Source organism: Sinocyclocheilus rhinocerous, unplaced genomic scaffold (assembly GCF_001515625.1).
Source record: "Sinocyclocheilus rhinocerous isolate Xijiao unplaced genomic scaffold, SAMN03320098_v1.1 scaffold252, whole genome shotgun sequence".
Taxonomy (NCBI): domain Eukaryota; kingdom Metazoa; phylum Chordata; class Actinopteri; order Cypriniformes; family Cyprinidae; genus Sinocyclocheilus; species Sinocyclocheilus rhinocerous.
In genome coordinates, this window is record NW_015625591.1 from 655198 (window position 1) to 672095 (window position 16898).

Below are 16898 nucleotides of genomic sequence, written 5' to 3' on the forward strand. Positions count from 1 at the left end.
GAATTTCTTTGTTCTCCTCAACATAAAAGAAGATATTTTGAAGAATATTCGTAACCACCAGGAAGTGGTCCCGGTTGACTCCAATAGTGTTTTTTCTCTCCATACTATGGAAGACATGATGGCAAAGAAACTGTTTGGTTACCAGTATTGTTCCAAATATATATGTTTGCATTCAACAGCAGAAGGAAACTCATACAGGTTGAGAACAACAACAACATAACTTTAATTTTTGGGTGAACTATTCCTCCAAAGCAGCCTAATATAGCTGCTGTTGCCATTTGTGTCAATAATGAAAATTAAACATTAGAAAGAAAATCACTCACTGTCCGTGACCGAATCGCTTTTGTAAAATAATGTATATTGAATTTATACAGTGAACACTATTCAGTCTATTTGTCGTCTATTTATTTTATACAATATAATATTATTTATTCAGTGCTTTAAGTGTTTGTAGGTCAATTTCTTTGTTCTATTGTAATTCATGACTTTACTTGTCTTCAGTAAGTTTGTTTTTACAAAGGCTAGTATTTTTATTTTTATTTTTGTGATATTGGAATTGGTAACAAGAATTATGAAATTGCAATGCATCAAAAATTTTGATTGGATAAAAATCCTATTTTAAGCTATATATATCATTATTGTGATGGGGGGCCCTGCAGTAAGTCATAGCCCCGGGCCCAGTGAGGTCTTAAAGGGGTCATATGATGCGAAATAATGTTCTTTTTAGCAACATCATATGACCCCTTTAATGCGGCCCTGAGGATTCACCAGATGCTGCTCAAGTAAGTTACTCACTTTGACATGATTCTTAACCACATTTGTTCTTTCTAATCGCTGGTCCTCAGGGATGCCAATTTCCTCCCAGATGTCCTTCAGATGGCAGAGAGCTTTATTCAGACATGCCACTGATTCTGCAGCAATCACCTCACTAAAATCATTGAGAGAAAGAACAGAAAATACATTGTTGATAAACATCTATTCCTTGACATTTATGTACTTACAGATATCCACCAGTGATTAGGATCATTAATAACATTAACAGAAGTTACTACATTATTATCTACTTAAGTTTTTTAAATAAAAAGTTATGTACATTCGATTGTTTAGAAATGCATTGAAAAGTTTTCATATATTGGCATTTATTCATTCAGTGAATGCACGTTAACTTACTGCTTTACTGAGTCATGTTTGCCATGACATTAATTATATAACTACCGTTAACGTTACCCACCCATACGAGCTGGAGTTGAAATGAGCTGAAAACACCTGCTATCTCAACAGTAACGTTAGTAACTTTACGCGCTGCATGGATCTCAGACAGTTAAATGACAAGTAAATAAATGATCGCGCGTGTGGATTAACATAAATAACAATGCCAAATGTCATCTTCAAAACAAGCTATAAATACCTTTAACGTTACCCACCCATACGAGCTGGAGTTGAAATGAGCTGAAAACACCTGCTATCTCAACAGTAACGTTAGTAACTTTACGCGCTGCATGGATCTCAGACAGTTAAATGACAAGTAAATAAATGATCGCGCGTGTGGATTAACATAAATAACAATGCCAAATGTCATCTTCAAAACAAGCTGCAGCTCAAACTACATTTTGATCAAATGACACGCGTTTAAATCTGTCTCCGCATTCGTAAATAAACACCCCCAAACTGAAACATATCAGCAAACGTACTCACCTCTTCCTCATCTTCACCCCAAGACAAGGCTTTTCGCTTGTTTATTTGTTTTATAAAGGAATATGTGACTGCACAGTCCTCGCACTCCGACCGTGCGCGTAACCGTTTCTGTCGGATTCAAAATATGCGTCGAAAGAGCGCCGCTCGTCTGATTGGCTGATTCGAGCTTTCCTGCGCATGCGTGAGGAAGTGTCAGACAAACAGACGGATTCTTCCACCGTGACCTCAGAAACGTTTTTAAACGACCACTTCTGATTTTTCCATGAATATTTTATAGTAACAAAAATAAGTAATTGTTCGACAATAGTGATGGTCCATTTTACCCTATATTTCCGACGTCGTATAACAAATATCTTGAAATATCTCTGTTTATTGCACTATTTATATTTCATTTCCATACCCATATTTGGTTTGTTTAAAACAAGCTGCTTTTCATGCTAGGTTAAATTTATGTTAGATAATAGATCATATTAAACATATCTAATACGTCTCATAACAGTGTATCACATGTACCATATTTGTGTAATGTGCTTATTGTATGTCATATTGTTGGTCATTTCAAAAATAAACGAATTAACTTAGACTTGAAAATATACACATAGCTAAATGGGTTCACTGGCCATTTCACTGTGTACTCAATAATAGTTGGATGGAGCTAAAAGACACACCTGACACCAGTAACTGTTTTATTGATCAGTTTTGAATCAGTTACTGCATGCATGGCAAGTTCTGAACAGAGAGTATAAAACATTTTTATAAAGTGCAGTTTTTTATATCCCATGTCTGCCAATTATCCACGCATAAATTCAGAGGACCCCTGCGCAGACAGACAAAGGGACAGTTCACCCGAAAACCACAATCCTGTCATAATTTACTCACCCTCATGCCGTTCCAGACATGCATGACTTTCTTTCTTCTGTGAAACATAAAAGAAAATCATTTGAGAAACATTTCAGTGTTTTTTTCTATACAAGGTCCATGGTCACCAAAGCTGTTTGGTTACAAACATTCTTCAAATATCTTCTTCTATGTTCTGCAAAAGAAAGAAAGTCATGCAGATTTGAAACACACGAGGGTGGGTAAATGATGGCAGAATTGTCCTTTTTGGGTGAACTAACCCTTTAAGAATAATCACACCTTTTTGTCATCCCCTGTAACAGTACATTTGTTTAGGGATGATATAGATGTCTGGGACAATTTGGGCATATTCTGTCCTTTTTGCCCTCTCCTGGAATTGATCATAGAGTGTCTTCTTGTGGAATGTTGTCTCGGACTCAAGCATGGTTATCCAGTAATGCTTCCAGAAGCCGTGCACTGTTAGTGATGGCTGTAGTGACAACTATGAATCTGCAACCTTTCAAATGGACAATTTTATATTAACCATATATTCCATTTGTTGTACGTAATACGTATCTATAAAAACACAAAATACATTCTAGAATATTTCACCTCTTTCCTTGCCAAGGAACCGGAGTGCAGAGATCTCAGAGAAGGTGCAGCCACCAAGAAACATCACTAGAACAATCCTTTGAGCATCAGTTTTGTTCCTGGCTTCTGAACTACTACTGCCACCTGAAACAAAAACAGGACAAAAGAGGGGGTAGTGTATGCTTGATAGCAAAAAAATAAAACATCAATAAAATTATTATTAATAATAATGATAATAATCAAATGTTTCTAAACATAAGAAAATTGACAAATTCCAAACAATAATGAATATATTCTGAACTACTACACCACCATATAATTACTTTACATAGCTTACAAACATTATATAAAGCTTTATACAAACAAATGTTTTGTTCAAACCTGTTACAGCAAATTCCTGTCCATTCAGCATGCGTGTAACCTCCTCCAGACCTGTCCAACCATCTCTCTCCAACACCTGCAGACAGCACGGGCCAGAAGCAAACACTGTAAAATGTTGTATAGCAAAAACGAGGAAAAAAAGGCAAAGCATTCAAAGCCTTCTTTTAAAGCTAACCTGTTCAATCAGTTTGCAGCTCAGAGGAATATAAGCACCACTGAAAACATAAGCCATGTCTCGCGGAACGCGAAGATCATATTCCTCACCAGACTTTGGTACCTGTAGGTGTAGATAAGATGATCATGATGTAAATATTTATTGTTTTTTTGTTTGTTTTTTGTTCTTTATAGTAATTAAATATTGTATGTTTGCTAACCAGAGCAAGTCTTTTACTCAGAGCTCGAAAATTGCTCTTCTTAGCCAATGAGGAAAAGGCATCCGTCAGCTTCCCTGAACAGAAAACATAAGAAACTACCCAGTGGATGTATGTATGTGTACATTGTAGTCAATGTAATAAATATGAGAGTGAGAGGAAGAGAGTGAGAGACGAAGAGAGTGAGCGAATGAGAGGTTCCACATTCTCACCTACAGTCTTGTCATTGACAAGTTTCCCCACTTTACTCTCCATGACTGTCAGTGTTTCTCCAGCTTGCTGTTCTTCCAACAGACCCAGCTGTCTCAGGTTTGCAAACGTCAGCAGGTGCTTTATACCATAACTCTAAACAAGAGACAACTTACGGTATCACAGAGAACATAATCTCAAAAACATCGTCAGTCATTTAAGACAATCCACTTAAACACTAATTTTAAAGACAAAGTAATACCATGGCTTTATGAAGCATTACGCAAATGAGTTGTTTATAAATGTCAACTTTCAAATCATAACATACCTGAAGGTACTGCGCTTTAAGAGATCTATAGTCTTTGGACAAAAGACCTGTTGGATAATTAAATGCAATATTTAACAGAAATTGTTGAAATAAACAACCTTAGCCATGGAATTTGTATACAAGACTCACCATTTTCTGTGATGGACAACAGGCAAAGGAGTCTAAGACTGTCAATCATTGACACCTGATGGACAGAGTTTCCTCAAGCATGATTATTACTGTAGCATTATTATACCAGTGTCTCATAACAACAACATTCTTTGTTTTCTCATACCTGTCTGTTGATATGTTCTTCAATGTAGGTGATACATTCACGGATCTCAAAGCCTTCAAGTAACGCTAGTATTTGTAAAAAAGGAGGAGATACAGAAATGAGTGAGATTACAGTGTCATGTTGTAGATTTCAGATTTGTGTGATTTTAAACTTATCAAGACATCTTACAGTGTTCAGTCTTCAACAATTCCTGGAAATCTTGCTTGGTTTTCTTCTTCATCATGGATTCACTTGCACCAATGTCTAGTGGAAGAACAAAGCATGTTCTCTTTTATTTATTACTAAGAAACTGTCTTCATTATTTGCAAGCAGCTGTACTAACTAACAGGATTTGCTCTATTTATGATGCCAAAGGAAACATTTAACATACACTACCGTTCGAAAATGTGGGTGCGGAGAGATTTTATTCATGTTTCTGAAAGAAGTCCCTAATATGCTGATTTGGTGCTCAAGAAACATTTCTTGCTATTATCAAAATTTTTTGTGGAAATCATGATTGTCAGGATTTGTAAATAATTGAGAGTACAAAAGAACAGCTTTTTTTCTTTTTAACAGAAACTATATGTGTTATCACTGTCACTTCCGGTCAATTTAATGCACCCTTGCTGACCTCAAACTTTTAAGCAGTAGTGTATACACTACTTACGAAGACTGAGAAGACGATGTTCCTGTTTCAGTCCTTTCAGTTCATCTGAAACAAATGCCTTCATCTGCTGGATGTCCATCCCACGCCGCTTCTGTTACCAATTCACACATTTTTTGATTATTGTCACACTGAGAATATGCTAAAATGTATACTAACATGCTATGAAACACATCTGTAGCAAGCACTTACATCATATGCTGTTTGAAGATTTTTGGCCTTCTGACTTAAAAAGCCAAACACATTGGAGAAATGCTCGTTCCTTATTTCACTGAACACCTGATGAATTAAACAAGCAGGGTCATTTTTTTTTTTAAATAGCAGTTACTAACCACTGTCAATTTAATAATCTAACTCCTACTTTATCTTGAGAGTTAAGCATCACTTTGATGCTCTTGTCAGAGGAAGTGACATCAGGTCCAAATTCCACACTGCCTAGAAACAAAATCAAAATGACATAAAAAAGATGAACTTGAGAATGTTATAATTAACCTGTTATACAGACAGACATAAACATGTTTTAAACAACTACGACACAAAGACCCTGTAATATAAAATTGCTTACCACATTTTATTCTGAAAAGATCATCTACCAATCCCTCATAAACAACTTGAGAGCAGAGAGGAGTAACAAAGTCCACATCTAAAATATTAAAATATAAATTATGCAAGTTGTTATTACAACAGAAAAGGGCAATATTCCAAAAACTATAATAGTACAACTAAATGTAAATGTATTTTCATTTTAAATAACTGACCTCTGTCAACAAGAAAGACTTTCGCAAATTCAGGTTGCCTTGTTCTCTGTTCCCCCTCCTCCATTAGCTCCCTCCAGGATTCATACACCATCTACATACACAGACATACATGAAAGACTGCCTTGATTCTCATCCATGGATCAGCGGAACGAACCAAAAGGAGGGGGGGCCCATGGGGGGTTTGGGTTGCAGAACTAAGTTTAATATTAGAAACAGTAGTAATATTACCTATAAAATAATAAATATATTACCTACTAATGGTATTAGTTAGTTGCCACATATATTAGCCTATGTATTTTTAAGCTATGATTCTCCCACGATTCTGAAAACAAAACAGACAACCAAACGAAATATGTAATTTACTTGAGTTTCTGACTAAATGTTTTATTAATGTTATAGTAAATGAGTCTATTTAAAAATATTTATTAATTTAAACGATTTAGCCTAATTATGTAAAAAAAAATCATTTTAAATAAATGAAGACTTGTTTCGTTTTGAATCTCTTGAATGAATGGCTCACACATCAAATGCATTTAACACTCACTGTTCGCCACCTACTGGAATAATGTAACATACACATCATTACTTTCAAAAACCCATTTTGATCGCGGCTCCCGCAACATCAGAGTCTACATCCGGACTTTAAACTTTTATCAATACTTTCGTTATTATTTAATGTTTGCAACACAGAAATGTAGCCTACTGTGTAAGTAGACTGTTTATGAAGCTGTTTCAAACAAAGCTTTACATGATGAGCGCTGCTCTCTCTGGATCAGCGGCTGCGCAAAAGCAGGTTAAAATATTCCGATGTGATTGTGATTTCAAAGGTTTTATAGATATAGCAGAATCACCGTCATTTAGGAATAAGATCGCGTGTGTTTGAATCAAGATCGCAATCTTTTAATGATTAAACATGCATACATAGGCTAATATAAGGCTCATATGTATTTTTCTAGCCCATGTCATATTTGTACCAGAGCTCAAAAGTAACCCGGGCCCGCGACCCATGTTCTCATCCACCAAAATCTGTTCATCTGTGAGGTTAAGGGTTTTGTCACAAATCCTCACCTTGGCACATCTACCAATACCATACACCTTTGAGAAGGAGCCATAGACAGACTGTAAAAGATGTAGAGCACTTCCTGCAGTGGTCACCCAGCGCTGGTCTCCCTCCTGATGAATCAAATAACAATAACTTATATATCAATCATTACTCATAAATTACACTAATAGTCAAAGGTTCCAGGTCAGTTAAAGAAATCAATACTTTTATTTAGCAAGGATGCATTGAATTCATCTAAATACAGTAAAGAGATTTATGACCTTTAGGTCTTTTTCAAATAAATGTTGTTCTTTCTATGAAAGTTTTCACAAAAAATATTAAGCAGCAACACTAAAAATAAAAAGAAATGCACCATATTACAATGATTTCTGAAGAATCACGTGACACTGAAGAGTATATCTCAATAATATTCCTTCTAGATAACAATACATACTAAAAATCCCAAAATTGGTAAAAATCTCACAAACTAATCAAACATACCAAATTTAAAACTGTTTTTCAGATCTAAAGATCTGTAGCATCCAAATCAGCATTACCAGAAAGTTATCTCTGAAGAATTCAGGCAGCTCTAAACTCAGGATGTCGTCATCCAGAGGAAGAATGTAGAAATTCCACTCATCGGTTGTAACATCTAAGAAAAAGCATCATAGTTAATGTCTGTAATAGGAGACACAGTGCCAAAGATAGACACATTAACACACTTAATCTACCTCCATAGACTCCCTGCTCTTCCAAAACCGTCTCACATGCATAAAACTGTAAAGAATGTCATAACATTACAATCAGACAACAAAATAAAACTTCTGCATATTTTGACATAATTTCCAGACCACCAGTTACCTTTTGTGGGGTAAATATGATCTTATATCTTCTGAATCTTCCAGCCACTTTGTCTGCATTAACTAAATCTGTAAACATTAAGACAAACTATTAATCTATACTTCCTCCTGCTTTTTCCACATAGATTATATCACAACAGCAAACCACGGCAACCTGAAATCCACTTCACAGTTTGTATTCGAGGACGTATCAGGAAGCACAGCCTGCGAAAAAAAAAAAAGAGAAAATATATTTATTTCAGAGAGGAAGTATATAAACGAAACTTGTTTTTGCTTGTTAAAAACATAATTTTACTTACTGGTCTGAACTGCTGACAATTGGCTTCAGCTCAACTTTGTACAGTTTGTCGACTTCATGTTGCTAAAGGAGAAATCAGGTGTAGACTTGTTAGATTAATTAAGGTGTGAATACACATTTCCATACTTATAATATTTCAAGAAGAAGATAGAAATCGCTAGGCATTTAGAAAGACAGTGTGCCAATACTTTCTCCTAAAATTGTATACATGATATCATACCTTTAGGATTGTGACATTTGCTATTCGATCGAGAGGGCTCATCAAATCTGAATCAATAAATAAATCCTTCTTCCCTGGCAACTGCAAAACATACATGTTGACACTTAAAATACAAATTCAAAATGGAAAGTACTTTTTTGAAGAAAGAAGAATTTAAAGACACAGTGGGTGGTCGTGTCACCTGTTCCAGCAGGAAGATGAGCTGGTCTCTGGCCAGTCTTTTGAGCAGGGAGAAATCAGGCAGCTCAGGAGCATCTCTCCACTCTGTGTGTGCCATACGGAGAGATCCTACCACACTTTCCACAGCTGGATAAGCCTGTAAAACATTTCTCTATAACATTACTGTCACTCCGATCTGTGGAAGCTGCATGCGCAGAATGACAAGTATCACTCGATTACTGCAGATTACTGGTTTTCCTTTAGCAGCTCAAACTCTCAAAAGTATTTTATTTACAGTTTATCAACATATCGGAACGTCCAATTCCACATTGCCAGTCAGCCACAATAACAACATAAATGTAGTCATCCGAATTAATTTAATCAGCATGTATACAAAAAGCAGAGAATTCGTATCGTATACCTCGTCCACCTTTTTCCGGAAGTGGTTTCGCTATCTGACAGTCCGATTCATTTCCGCCAATCGGTTCTTTTGAACAGCAAAACCAGTGATTCTTTTGCGTCGTTCCGTGGTCTTTGGAGGTTCTGAAACGTTACAGTAAAACCATACATGTAGGCACACATCGCTATTTACCACGTTTTTCGATTAATGCAGGTGTTTATTGTAATTTCACACGATCCGGTTCAGTCCAAGTGTGTCTGTCTGCTGCAGCCATGATTCATCATGAAAAACAAGTCATTTGCAACAATAAGCATAATTCATAACTTGGCTAAAATGGTTTTTGCACGCTTTAATAGACGTATAGTTATTATTATCATAGTTTCATATGTTTGTTGATAAACCTGTAGTAAATATTAACATTGTGTGCTGTTTTCAGTTATTCGTTTCATTTCAACCCTTGAACCGATTCATTGAAAAGATCCAAATAAAAAGAACAATTCTTTCACGACTCGAACAGCGCTACGCTTGTTTCACTACGGACATCTTAGACTTGCGGACACAAAAACAACAGTGTTCTATACACAAACATCGTAACATTACCCTCGTTTTTAATATACAAGTGAGTTGTATGTTCTGGGTTATGTATTCAGTCCGAACTATTTATAAAAAAAATATCAGACTGTGCATTTAATATCTTATTCTAACGTTACTTTAAAGTAACTATGAGCTCATCGTCGACTGCAGTGCTGCTGGAAACGATCAACTTCGCTGCAGAGAAACATCGCAATCAGCGCCGTAAAGATCCTGATGCAACACCATACATCAATCACCCCATAGGTACTGTACTACAGCACTTCACTGCAGACGCTTCAATCATTTATAATCCGACAGACTCCAGAAAATAAAGCTGCTTTTCTTGTCTTTCCAGGGGTGGCGAGGATTCTAAGTCACGAGGGTGGAATTACAGATATTGAAGTTTTACAAGTAAGTCCGAAATATGTTTGTGCGTTACTTTTAAAGAACACACGAGTTTGTACATTATCTACAAATGCTTCATTCGTGAAGAAATAACAAGAGGCTAATGGAAATAAACATTCGTGGAGAAATAAACAGAGGCTAATGGAATTTCACAAATGCATTTATGTTGTTGATCTGTGTGCTCTTGTGTACAGGCTGCATTGCTTCATGACACAGTCGAGGACACTGACACAACCATCGAGGAGCTGGAGTCTTTGTTTGGACCAACTGTGGCGAGAATCGTCCAGGAGGTTACAGATGACAAGTCGTTACCAAAAGAGGAGAGAAAGCGGCTGCAAGTGGAGCACGCACCACACCGCAGCCATCAGGCCAAACTAGTTAAACTAGCTGACAAGTTGTATAATTTGCGGGACCTCAATCGTTGCACTCCCACTGGTGAGATATTGAAACTGCCGCTCAGGAGATTTGTGTGAGGATGAATGCATATCTGTAATGATACTGCTTGTGTCTTGCATCTGTGTTGACAGGTTGGACGGCTGAAAGGGTTCAAGGATACTTTGTGTGGGCATCTCAGGTGGTAAAAGGCCTCCGTGGCACCAATGCAGCACTTGAGGAGAAAGTGCAGCAGCTCTTTTTGCAGAGAGGATTGGAGTTATGATTATGTCACAAGCCATTGGTTGAAATTAAATGATGGTGCTTTTTTTGTGTGTGTGTAACTGATCATCATGGAATGTTCTTTACACTGAAGGGCCAGTTCAGGCCTCCCTGAAGCCGTTCCAAACGTGTTTTGACTTTCTTTCTTCTGTGGAACACAAGAGAAGATTTCCTCAACATTTTCTTTGGTGTTCCACTTAATAAAGTCATACAGAACAACATCAGGGTGGGTGAATGACGAATACATTTAATAATATGAAGAAGTGTATAATGCATGCACAGATATAAAATGCAATTAAAGTTTTGTTAAATGTGACAAATGTTGTTGTGTATTAATATTCCTAAATGAATCAATATGAATAATAAAAATATAAAAGATGCTGCTTTATAACCAAGATGTAAAAAAAGACTGTGATATCAGAAAGAGCTTTATTGCCAAGTATGTTTGCACATACAAGGAATTTGTTATAGTGTCACAAGCTTCCAGTACACGGAGACAACAACAACACACAGATAATAAAAATGAGATGTGAATAAAATACACATGCAATAAACCACTATAGTGGTTATTAAATGACAAATCAGTCATGAGAGAATCACATTAATTTGAGTGAGAGGGGGGCATAAATATTAATTCATATTTTTAGAAAAAAAAAAAATGGAAGCTGATTTCCACAATAATAGTAATAATTTTAGAAATACCGTGCTTTTACCTGATTACTATCATTCAGCTTATCACCAAAGGGAAGGACAGGACAAAAATAATGTGTTGAATAAAAGAAGTGCAATTAAAGGTAGGAACTACTTAATAGGTTAGTGTTTGCCGGGGACGATTTTTCGTGCGGTTTCCTACTGGCGTACAATTTCCGGGACGTCCATGTTAGTGGATAAAGGACTGTAAACAGGATTTTTACGGGGACTTTCAGCGATTGTGTTTTTTTCTAGTGTAAAGGGTCCCGCGTGAAGTGTCCAAAATGTCAGGATCAAACGCATTAAATGCCAAGCAGCCGCCGATTCAGTCGACGGCAGGAGCTGTGCCGATCCGCAATGAAAAAGGTATTTGTTTGAGAAACAGTTAGCTTTGACTATTGGCATGTGTTGACATGATTCGTGCGAGTGTCTAATATTATGCGATAACGAAAACATGAAAGTCTTGGTCTTAAACAAAATAAATCCCCTGTAGTTGAACTGTGTTTGTATGCGGATCTTGTCTCGTATATTTAGTTTCTAATGTTAGCTTGTTTTTTATCGGGTTTTTTTCTACACGGTTACTCAGTTACTGGCAGTCTTTTAAATTGAATTATGTCTGAGAAAACATGAAGCAAAAGCAAGTTATCAGAACTTTGCCATATTTTAATAACTTTACACATTACTGAATTTGAATACATGCACAGATATGAAATGCAATTAAAGTTTTGTTAAATGTGACAAGTGTTGTTGTGTATTAATATTCCTAAATGGATCAATATAAATAATACAAATGTAAAGATACTGCTATTTTACCAAGATGCATCTCGGTGACCGTAGTTTACTTTTCGTACAGTTACTGTTACGTAGTTACTGCACAAGACTTGGTACCTTTGGAATAGACCAGCACAGTGGTTTAGTTATTAAATGGCAAAATGACAAAACGTGCTGAAAGCTTCTATCAGTTCTGGGGGAAAGCCTATATTAATTTCAGCTAGAGGAGAGCATAAAAATTCAGAATTTTAGAAAATGTAGAAAACAAAATCTGGTTTCCATAGTAACACGGCTTATGACTCTATCAATGTTTTTTTGTTTTTATCTAACTTCAGGTGAAATTTCTATGGAGAAGGTGAAGGTGAAGCGATATGTGTCGGGTAAGCGTCCAGACTATGCCCCGATGGAGTCCTCAGATGAAGAAGAGGAGGATTTCCAGTTTGTTAAGAAGGGTAAAGAGGCTGAGCCAGAGATGGAAATTGAAGAGGAGGAAAAATCTGATCCTCGTCTTCGACGTCTCATGAATCGAGTGACCGAAGATGTTGAAGAAAAGTACAGCTTATCCATCTGTGCAATACAATTTATACAAATATATTTTTCTTGTGAAAGGGGTCTGTTGGTGTTAATGTGAAACGCACTACTATGTCTTCTGCAGGCTTGCGAGACACAGGCAGATAGCAGAGCCAGAGCTGATTGCTCAAAGCAGTGAGGACTCGGATGAAGGAACGTGGCACCCTGAGCGAGAGGAGAGCAGCGAAGATGAAGAAGAGGAGGAAGTCGATGATGAAGTGGGTCACTTGAATAGAATTTGTAAGAAAAGCTAAATGAGTACTAAATGAGTTTACAAATAAGTGGTTTTATGTCTTCTGTTCTGTATAGGAAATCGAGAGGAGGAGAGCAATGATGCGTCAACGTGCACAAGAGAGGAAGAACGAGGAAATGGAGATCTTGGAGGTGGAGGTGGAGGAGGAGGGGGGGAAGTCTGGTGATGAACCTGAATCCGAGTCAGAGTACGAGGAATACACAGACAGCGAGGATGAAACTGAGCCTCGGTTAAAACCGGTGTTTATCCGCAAGTGAGTTTCTTAAACATAAATGAACCTTAAAGGGACAGTTCACCCAAAAATAAATTTTTGTCATTTACTCACTGTAAAGTTGTTCCAAATCTGTCTGAATTGTTTTCTTCTGCTAAACACAAAAGATGATGTTTTAAAGAATGATGATGGTGACCAAGCAGTTGCTGGTAGCTGTTGACTTCATACTATGGAAGTCATTAGTCCCCTTCACACAGTAATACCAATAAATGGCTGTAAAATGACTGGAATTACTTTACCAGTAAATACAAAAATGCGCTGTTCACACCGGCCAATGACGTTCCGTCTTTTTACCGGTAAAGCATCATTCACGCATCAGTTTCAGAATACCGGTAAACTCTGTGACATCATTTGTAAACATGGAGGGTATATATATGCGGTCAGTGTTTTTGTTGATGTTTTCATTTTTGTGTCAAACATTCACATTCATGTAGCTGCTTTTGGCCCAGAGACATCGTATTAGACGACTTCAAACCGAACTACACAGCGCGGAGTAAATGCGCCATCTGTGTCAGAATGTTATGATTGGCCCAGAGTAGACGTCTTACATCAGCGTGTTGTGATTGTGAACTCGTACGTGCTGATAACGCTAATCTCGTTCTGCGTTCACACAGAGCACATTACTGGTAATTTACAGGTAATGTTACAACTTCTCATACCAACACAAATTGCCAGAATGAATTACCAGTTATTTTTGAAAAGGTCCTGTTCACACATGATCTTTTAACGGTAATTTACCAGTAAAGACTGTATGTGTGAAAGGGACTAATGTCTACCAGCAACTGCATGGTACTAAATATTAAAATGAGAACGGAAAATGTAAAAATAAAATCTAATTCAATATATTATTAAGGACTGCACTAAAGTAAATAACAGTGATAAACACTGCAATTTATTTAATTTCTTATCAATATGACTTCTCAGGAAGGACAGAGTGACCGTTGCAGAACGAGAAGCAGAGGAGCAGCATCAGAAAGAGCTGGAAATCGAGGCCAAAAAACAAGCTGAAGAGAGGCGCCGCTACACGCTGAAGATCGTAGAGGAGGAGGCCAAGAAAGAGTATGAGGAGAACAAACGTACTCTGGCTGCTCTTGATGCTCTGGACACCGATGGAGAAAATGAGGAGGAGGAGTACGAGGCCTGGAAAGTGAGAGAACTGAAGCGTATTAAGAGGGACAGAGAAGACCGAGAAGCGTGAGTACTCATCATTTTTGCAAAAACTGTTTTGTTTCACATTAGTAACACAAGTCATAACCCCACATGGCATTTTTGGTAAATAACAGAATAGAGAAAGAGAAAGCAGAAATCGAGAGGTTTCGCACTCTTACCGAGGAAGAGCGTAGAGCGGAACTGCGGACAAATGGAAAACTCGTCACCAACAAAGCAACAAAGGGCAAATACAAGTTTCTGCAGAAGTACTATCACAGAGGAGCTTTCTTCATGGTGAGTAATGAGCAGATATTCATTACCTGATAGTAATCTGTTCTCGTTGTATAATATACATTTCATCTTTTCTGCAGGATGAAGAGCAAGATGTCTTCAGGAGAGACTTCAGTGCTCCAACTCTCGAGGACCATTTCAACAAAACAATCTTACCCAAAGTCATGCAGGTCAGTGCCATCGATTTGAATTCATCATATTGGTCTCGGCGTTGATGCCATTTACTAGCCGAGTTGTATAGTTAAATTCTTCAAATCAGTTTGTTTTTCAAAGTTAGCAATTTTATACACACATATATGTGTGTGTGTGTGTGTGTATATATATATATATATATATATACACACATATTTTTCCCTATGTCATGTGTGGGACTCTGTATCTGTTAAGTTTGAAAGTGCAGTTATATGTAGTAACTACCTTCTAGAACAGGGCTTGTAAACTCTTTCCTGTAGAGAGTAGCTCCAAGCTTGCTCAAACTCACCTGCCTGTATCATTCCCTAATAACCCTGAAGACCTTGATGAGCTTGTTCAGGGGTGTTCGATTAGGGTTGGAGCTGAACTCTGCAGGAAAGTGAACCTCGAGGGTTAGAGTTGAGAACCACTGTTTTAGAAAGTCTAGCAGTAGTCTAGCATCCATGTGTAACACTAAAATGACTAATTATTCAATGTTCTTTGTAGGTCAAAAACTTTGGACGTTCCGGACGTACAAAATACACACATCTGGTGGATCAGGACACCACTTCATTTGATTCTGCCTGGGCTCAGGAGAGCGCTCAGAACAGCAAGTTCTTCAAGCAGAAGGCAGGGGGCGTGAGAGACGTGTTCGATCGGCCAACAGTGCACAAGAGGAAGACTTAATCCTGTTATTTATGCAAGAAGAGCATTCAGCTCAAACAAGGACACTTTTAACCTTCTTTGCTCTTGTCACTTTTGTGTTGTGTTGGACAAACCTCACAACAAATATCAAATCATTATTGCATTTGGATTGTATACATCTACACATTTCATTGGGTGTACAGAATTCTGAGGCTTTAGGTCCACTGTTTCTAATGGGATAATCTACTTTTTGTTTTACAGCAATAAATTACTATGACACTGATCGCATTGGTTCATTCTGAAATGCATTACTAAAAAGAGGGTTGGAGCTTCTAATAAATGCAAAGAGGGAAGTGGTACTGGTAAAGACTGTTTAAAAAAAGGTTCCTTTATTACAGAATAAGTACAGTGAGAAAAGAAAAGGGATATCAAAAGCAGGAAGAAGGCAGTCCAATGTGTCCATACATCTCAAAGCAGTCAAATCCACTCAGTTGGTCAGTGCAATCAACGCCTCCACCACATTGCCCATGTGTTCTCTGAGACTGCGCTCCGCCACTGCTCGCGAAATCTCCATCTCTCCCATCTGTCAGGAAGATGTTGGCATGTTTGTGTTCCACGTCAAATTCACGAATCTCGCATGGAAATACACTTTTGCATACTTACAATGAGTTCCACATCTTCCTTTATTGTTACTTTGGCTAGTTCTTTTTCTCTGTGGAATTGATAAAAATGAGTATTGTCATGATCATTTATTAACCACAGTCATATAACAAATGACAGTAATCAGACGTAAAAAAATTTCACCTTTCCTGTTTCGCCTTTTGTTCTCTGGATCTTCTGTCTCCAATCACGGACATGGCCTTCAAAGACACGTCAAAAACGCATCAACAATGGTTCAAAAATTAAAATAACAGCATTCATAGGCAAATGTTTTCGGGCTTGAGCATCTCCTATAAAGGTTGCAGGGTGACGTAAAGGAAGATATTGTGAGCTGAAACGACCTCACTTCTCTCTTCATTGCTCACTCTGAACGGTGTCTTGACATTTTATCCTACCCGTCAGATTGTCCTACCAGGGTTTACTGCGCATGCGCACATCAATATTGTGTCCTTTTTCTCATGCTGAACAACATTTAATGTATCTGCATTACTGTAAGGGTAGGTTTAGGGTTGGGGTAGATGTAGACTTCAATAAAACACAATCTAATAGGTAGAAAAAATTATTTATTGTTGGTTTCCTGTAGCTGTATGCCTTCTAACATTAGCTACAACCGCGAATATAACACATATTAATTACTGTATTTGCATTACTGTAAGGGTAGGTTTAGGGTTGTGGTAGGTGTAGACGTTAATAAACCATAATTTTACAAGTAGCATTTTTCGTTGTCGAATTGTACAACCCTCTGTTTT

At 37.4% G+C, this 16898-nt stretch overlaps 5 protein-coding genes across 9 annotated transcripts in view; 2 read left to right on the top strand and 3 right to left on the bottom strand.

The window, feature by feature from the left end:
- Window positions 1-1816, bottom strand: part of prc1b (protein regulator of cytokinesis 1b) — a 10792-nt gene extending 8976 nt beyond the window's left edge. The window contains exons 1-2 of the mRNA XM_016575527.1: window positions 1696-1816; window positions 796-928 (exon numbers count right to left, since the gene is read on the bottom strand). Of these exons, the coding sequence (XP_016431013.1) occupies window positions 796-928; window positions 1696-1706 (144 nt within the window). The 5' untranslated portion in view covers window positions 1707-1816. The remainder of the gene's footprint in view (window positions 1-795; window positions 929-1695) is intronic.
- A 956-nt stretch (window positions 1817-2772) lies between these two features.
- On the bottom strand, window positions 2773-9105 carry LOC107757605 (vacuolar protein sorting-associated protein 33B). The gene is made up of 24 exons (XM_016575130.1): window positions 9068-9105; window positions 8669-8803; window positions 8488-8568; window positions 8269-8330; window positions 8124-8173; window positions 7971-8038; window positions 7841-7886; window positions 7667-7761; window positions 7136-7240; window positions 6068-6158; window positions 5875-5952; window positions 5671-5744; window positions 5502-5588; window positions 5313-5403; window positions 4835-4909; window positions 4667-4731; window positions 4522-4576; window positions 4393-4439; window positions 4088-4220; window positions 3879-3952; window positions 3680-3781; window positions 3505-3580; window positions 3145-3267; window positions 2773-3049 (listed from the first exon to the last, which is right to left on the bottom strand). The coding sequence occupies exons 2-24, from the start codon at window positions 8762-8764 to the stop codon at window positions 2970-2972; spliced, it is 1854 nt and encodes a 617-aa protein (XP_016430616.1). The 5' UTR covers window positions 8765-8803; window positions 9068-9105; the 3' UTR covers window positions 2773-2969.
- Window positions 9106-9161: 56 nt separating this feature from the next.
- On the top strand, window positions 9162-10976 carry LOC107757611 (guanosine-3',5'-bis(diphosphate) 3'-pyrophosphohydrolase MESH1). 4 transcript variants are annotated; one of them, XM_016575150.1, is made up of 5 exons: window positions 9162-9643; window positions 9789-9883; window positions 9975-10030; window positions 10219-10459; window positions 10552-10976. In XM_016575150.1, the coding sequence occupies exons 1-5, from the start codon at window positions 9432-9434 to the stop codon at window positions 10680-10682; spliced, it is 735 nt and encodes a 244-aa protein (XP_016430636.1). In that variant the 5' UTR covers window positions 9162-9431; the 3' UTR covers window positions 10683-10976. The 4 variants fall into 4 exon arrangements, with proteins under 4 accessions (XP_016430636.1, XP_016430629.1, XP_016430654.1 ...); XM_016575143.1 differs by having other exon boundaries at window positions 9170-9643; window positions 9762-9883; window positions 10552-10974; XM_016575168.1 differs by having other exon boundaries at window positions 9576-9665; window positions 9764-9883; window positions 10552-10974.
- A 551-nt stretch (window positions 10977-11527) lies between these two features.
- The window catches only part of mfap1 (microfibril associated protein 1), a 13861-nt gene continuing 8490 nt past the window's right edge, over window positions 11528-16898 (top strand). The window contains exons 1-8 of one of the 2 annotated variants that reach the window (XR_001641955.1): window positions 11528-11734; window positions 12475-12691; window positions 12795-12927; window positions 13019-13215; window positions 14158-14427; window positions 14517-14676; window positions 14754-14843; window positions 15352-15607. Coding sequence is in view for 1 of the 2 variants with exons in the window: in XM_016575200.1 (XP_016430686.1) it covers window positions 11653-11734; window positions 12475-12691; window positions 12795-12927; window positions 13019-13215; window positions 14158-14427; window positions 14517-14676; window positions 14754-14843; window positions 15352-15531 (1329 nt within the window). In the remaining variant the exon portion in view is untranslated. Of the gene's footprint in view, window positions 11735-12474; window positions 12692-12794; window positions 12928-13018; window positions 13216-14157; window positions 14428-14516; window positions 14677-14753; window positions 14844-15351; window positions 15773-16898 lie in introns of those variants that run through there. The other variant, XM_016575200.1, reaches the window with a different exon arrangement.
- The window catches only part of LOC107757654 (huntingtin-interacting protein K-like), a 6441-nt gene continuing 5399 nt past the window's right edge, over window positions 15857-16898 (bottom strand). The window contains exons 2-4 of the mRNA XM_016575217.1: window positions 16294-16349; window positions 16153-16201; window positions 15857-16072 (exon numbers count right to left, since the gene is read on the bottom strand). Coding sequence (XP_016430703.1) covers window positions 15977-16072; window positions 16153-16201; window positions 16294-16349 — 201 coding nt within the window. The 3' untranslated portion in view covers window positions 15857-15976. The remainder of the gene's footprint in view (window positions 16073-16152; window positions 16202-16293; window positions 16350-16898) is intronic.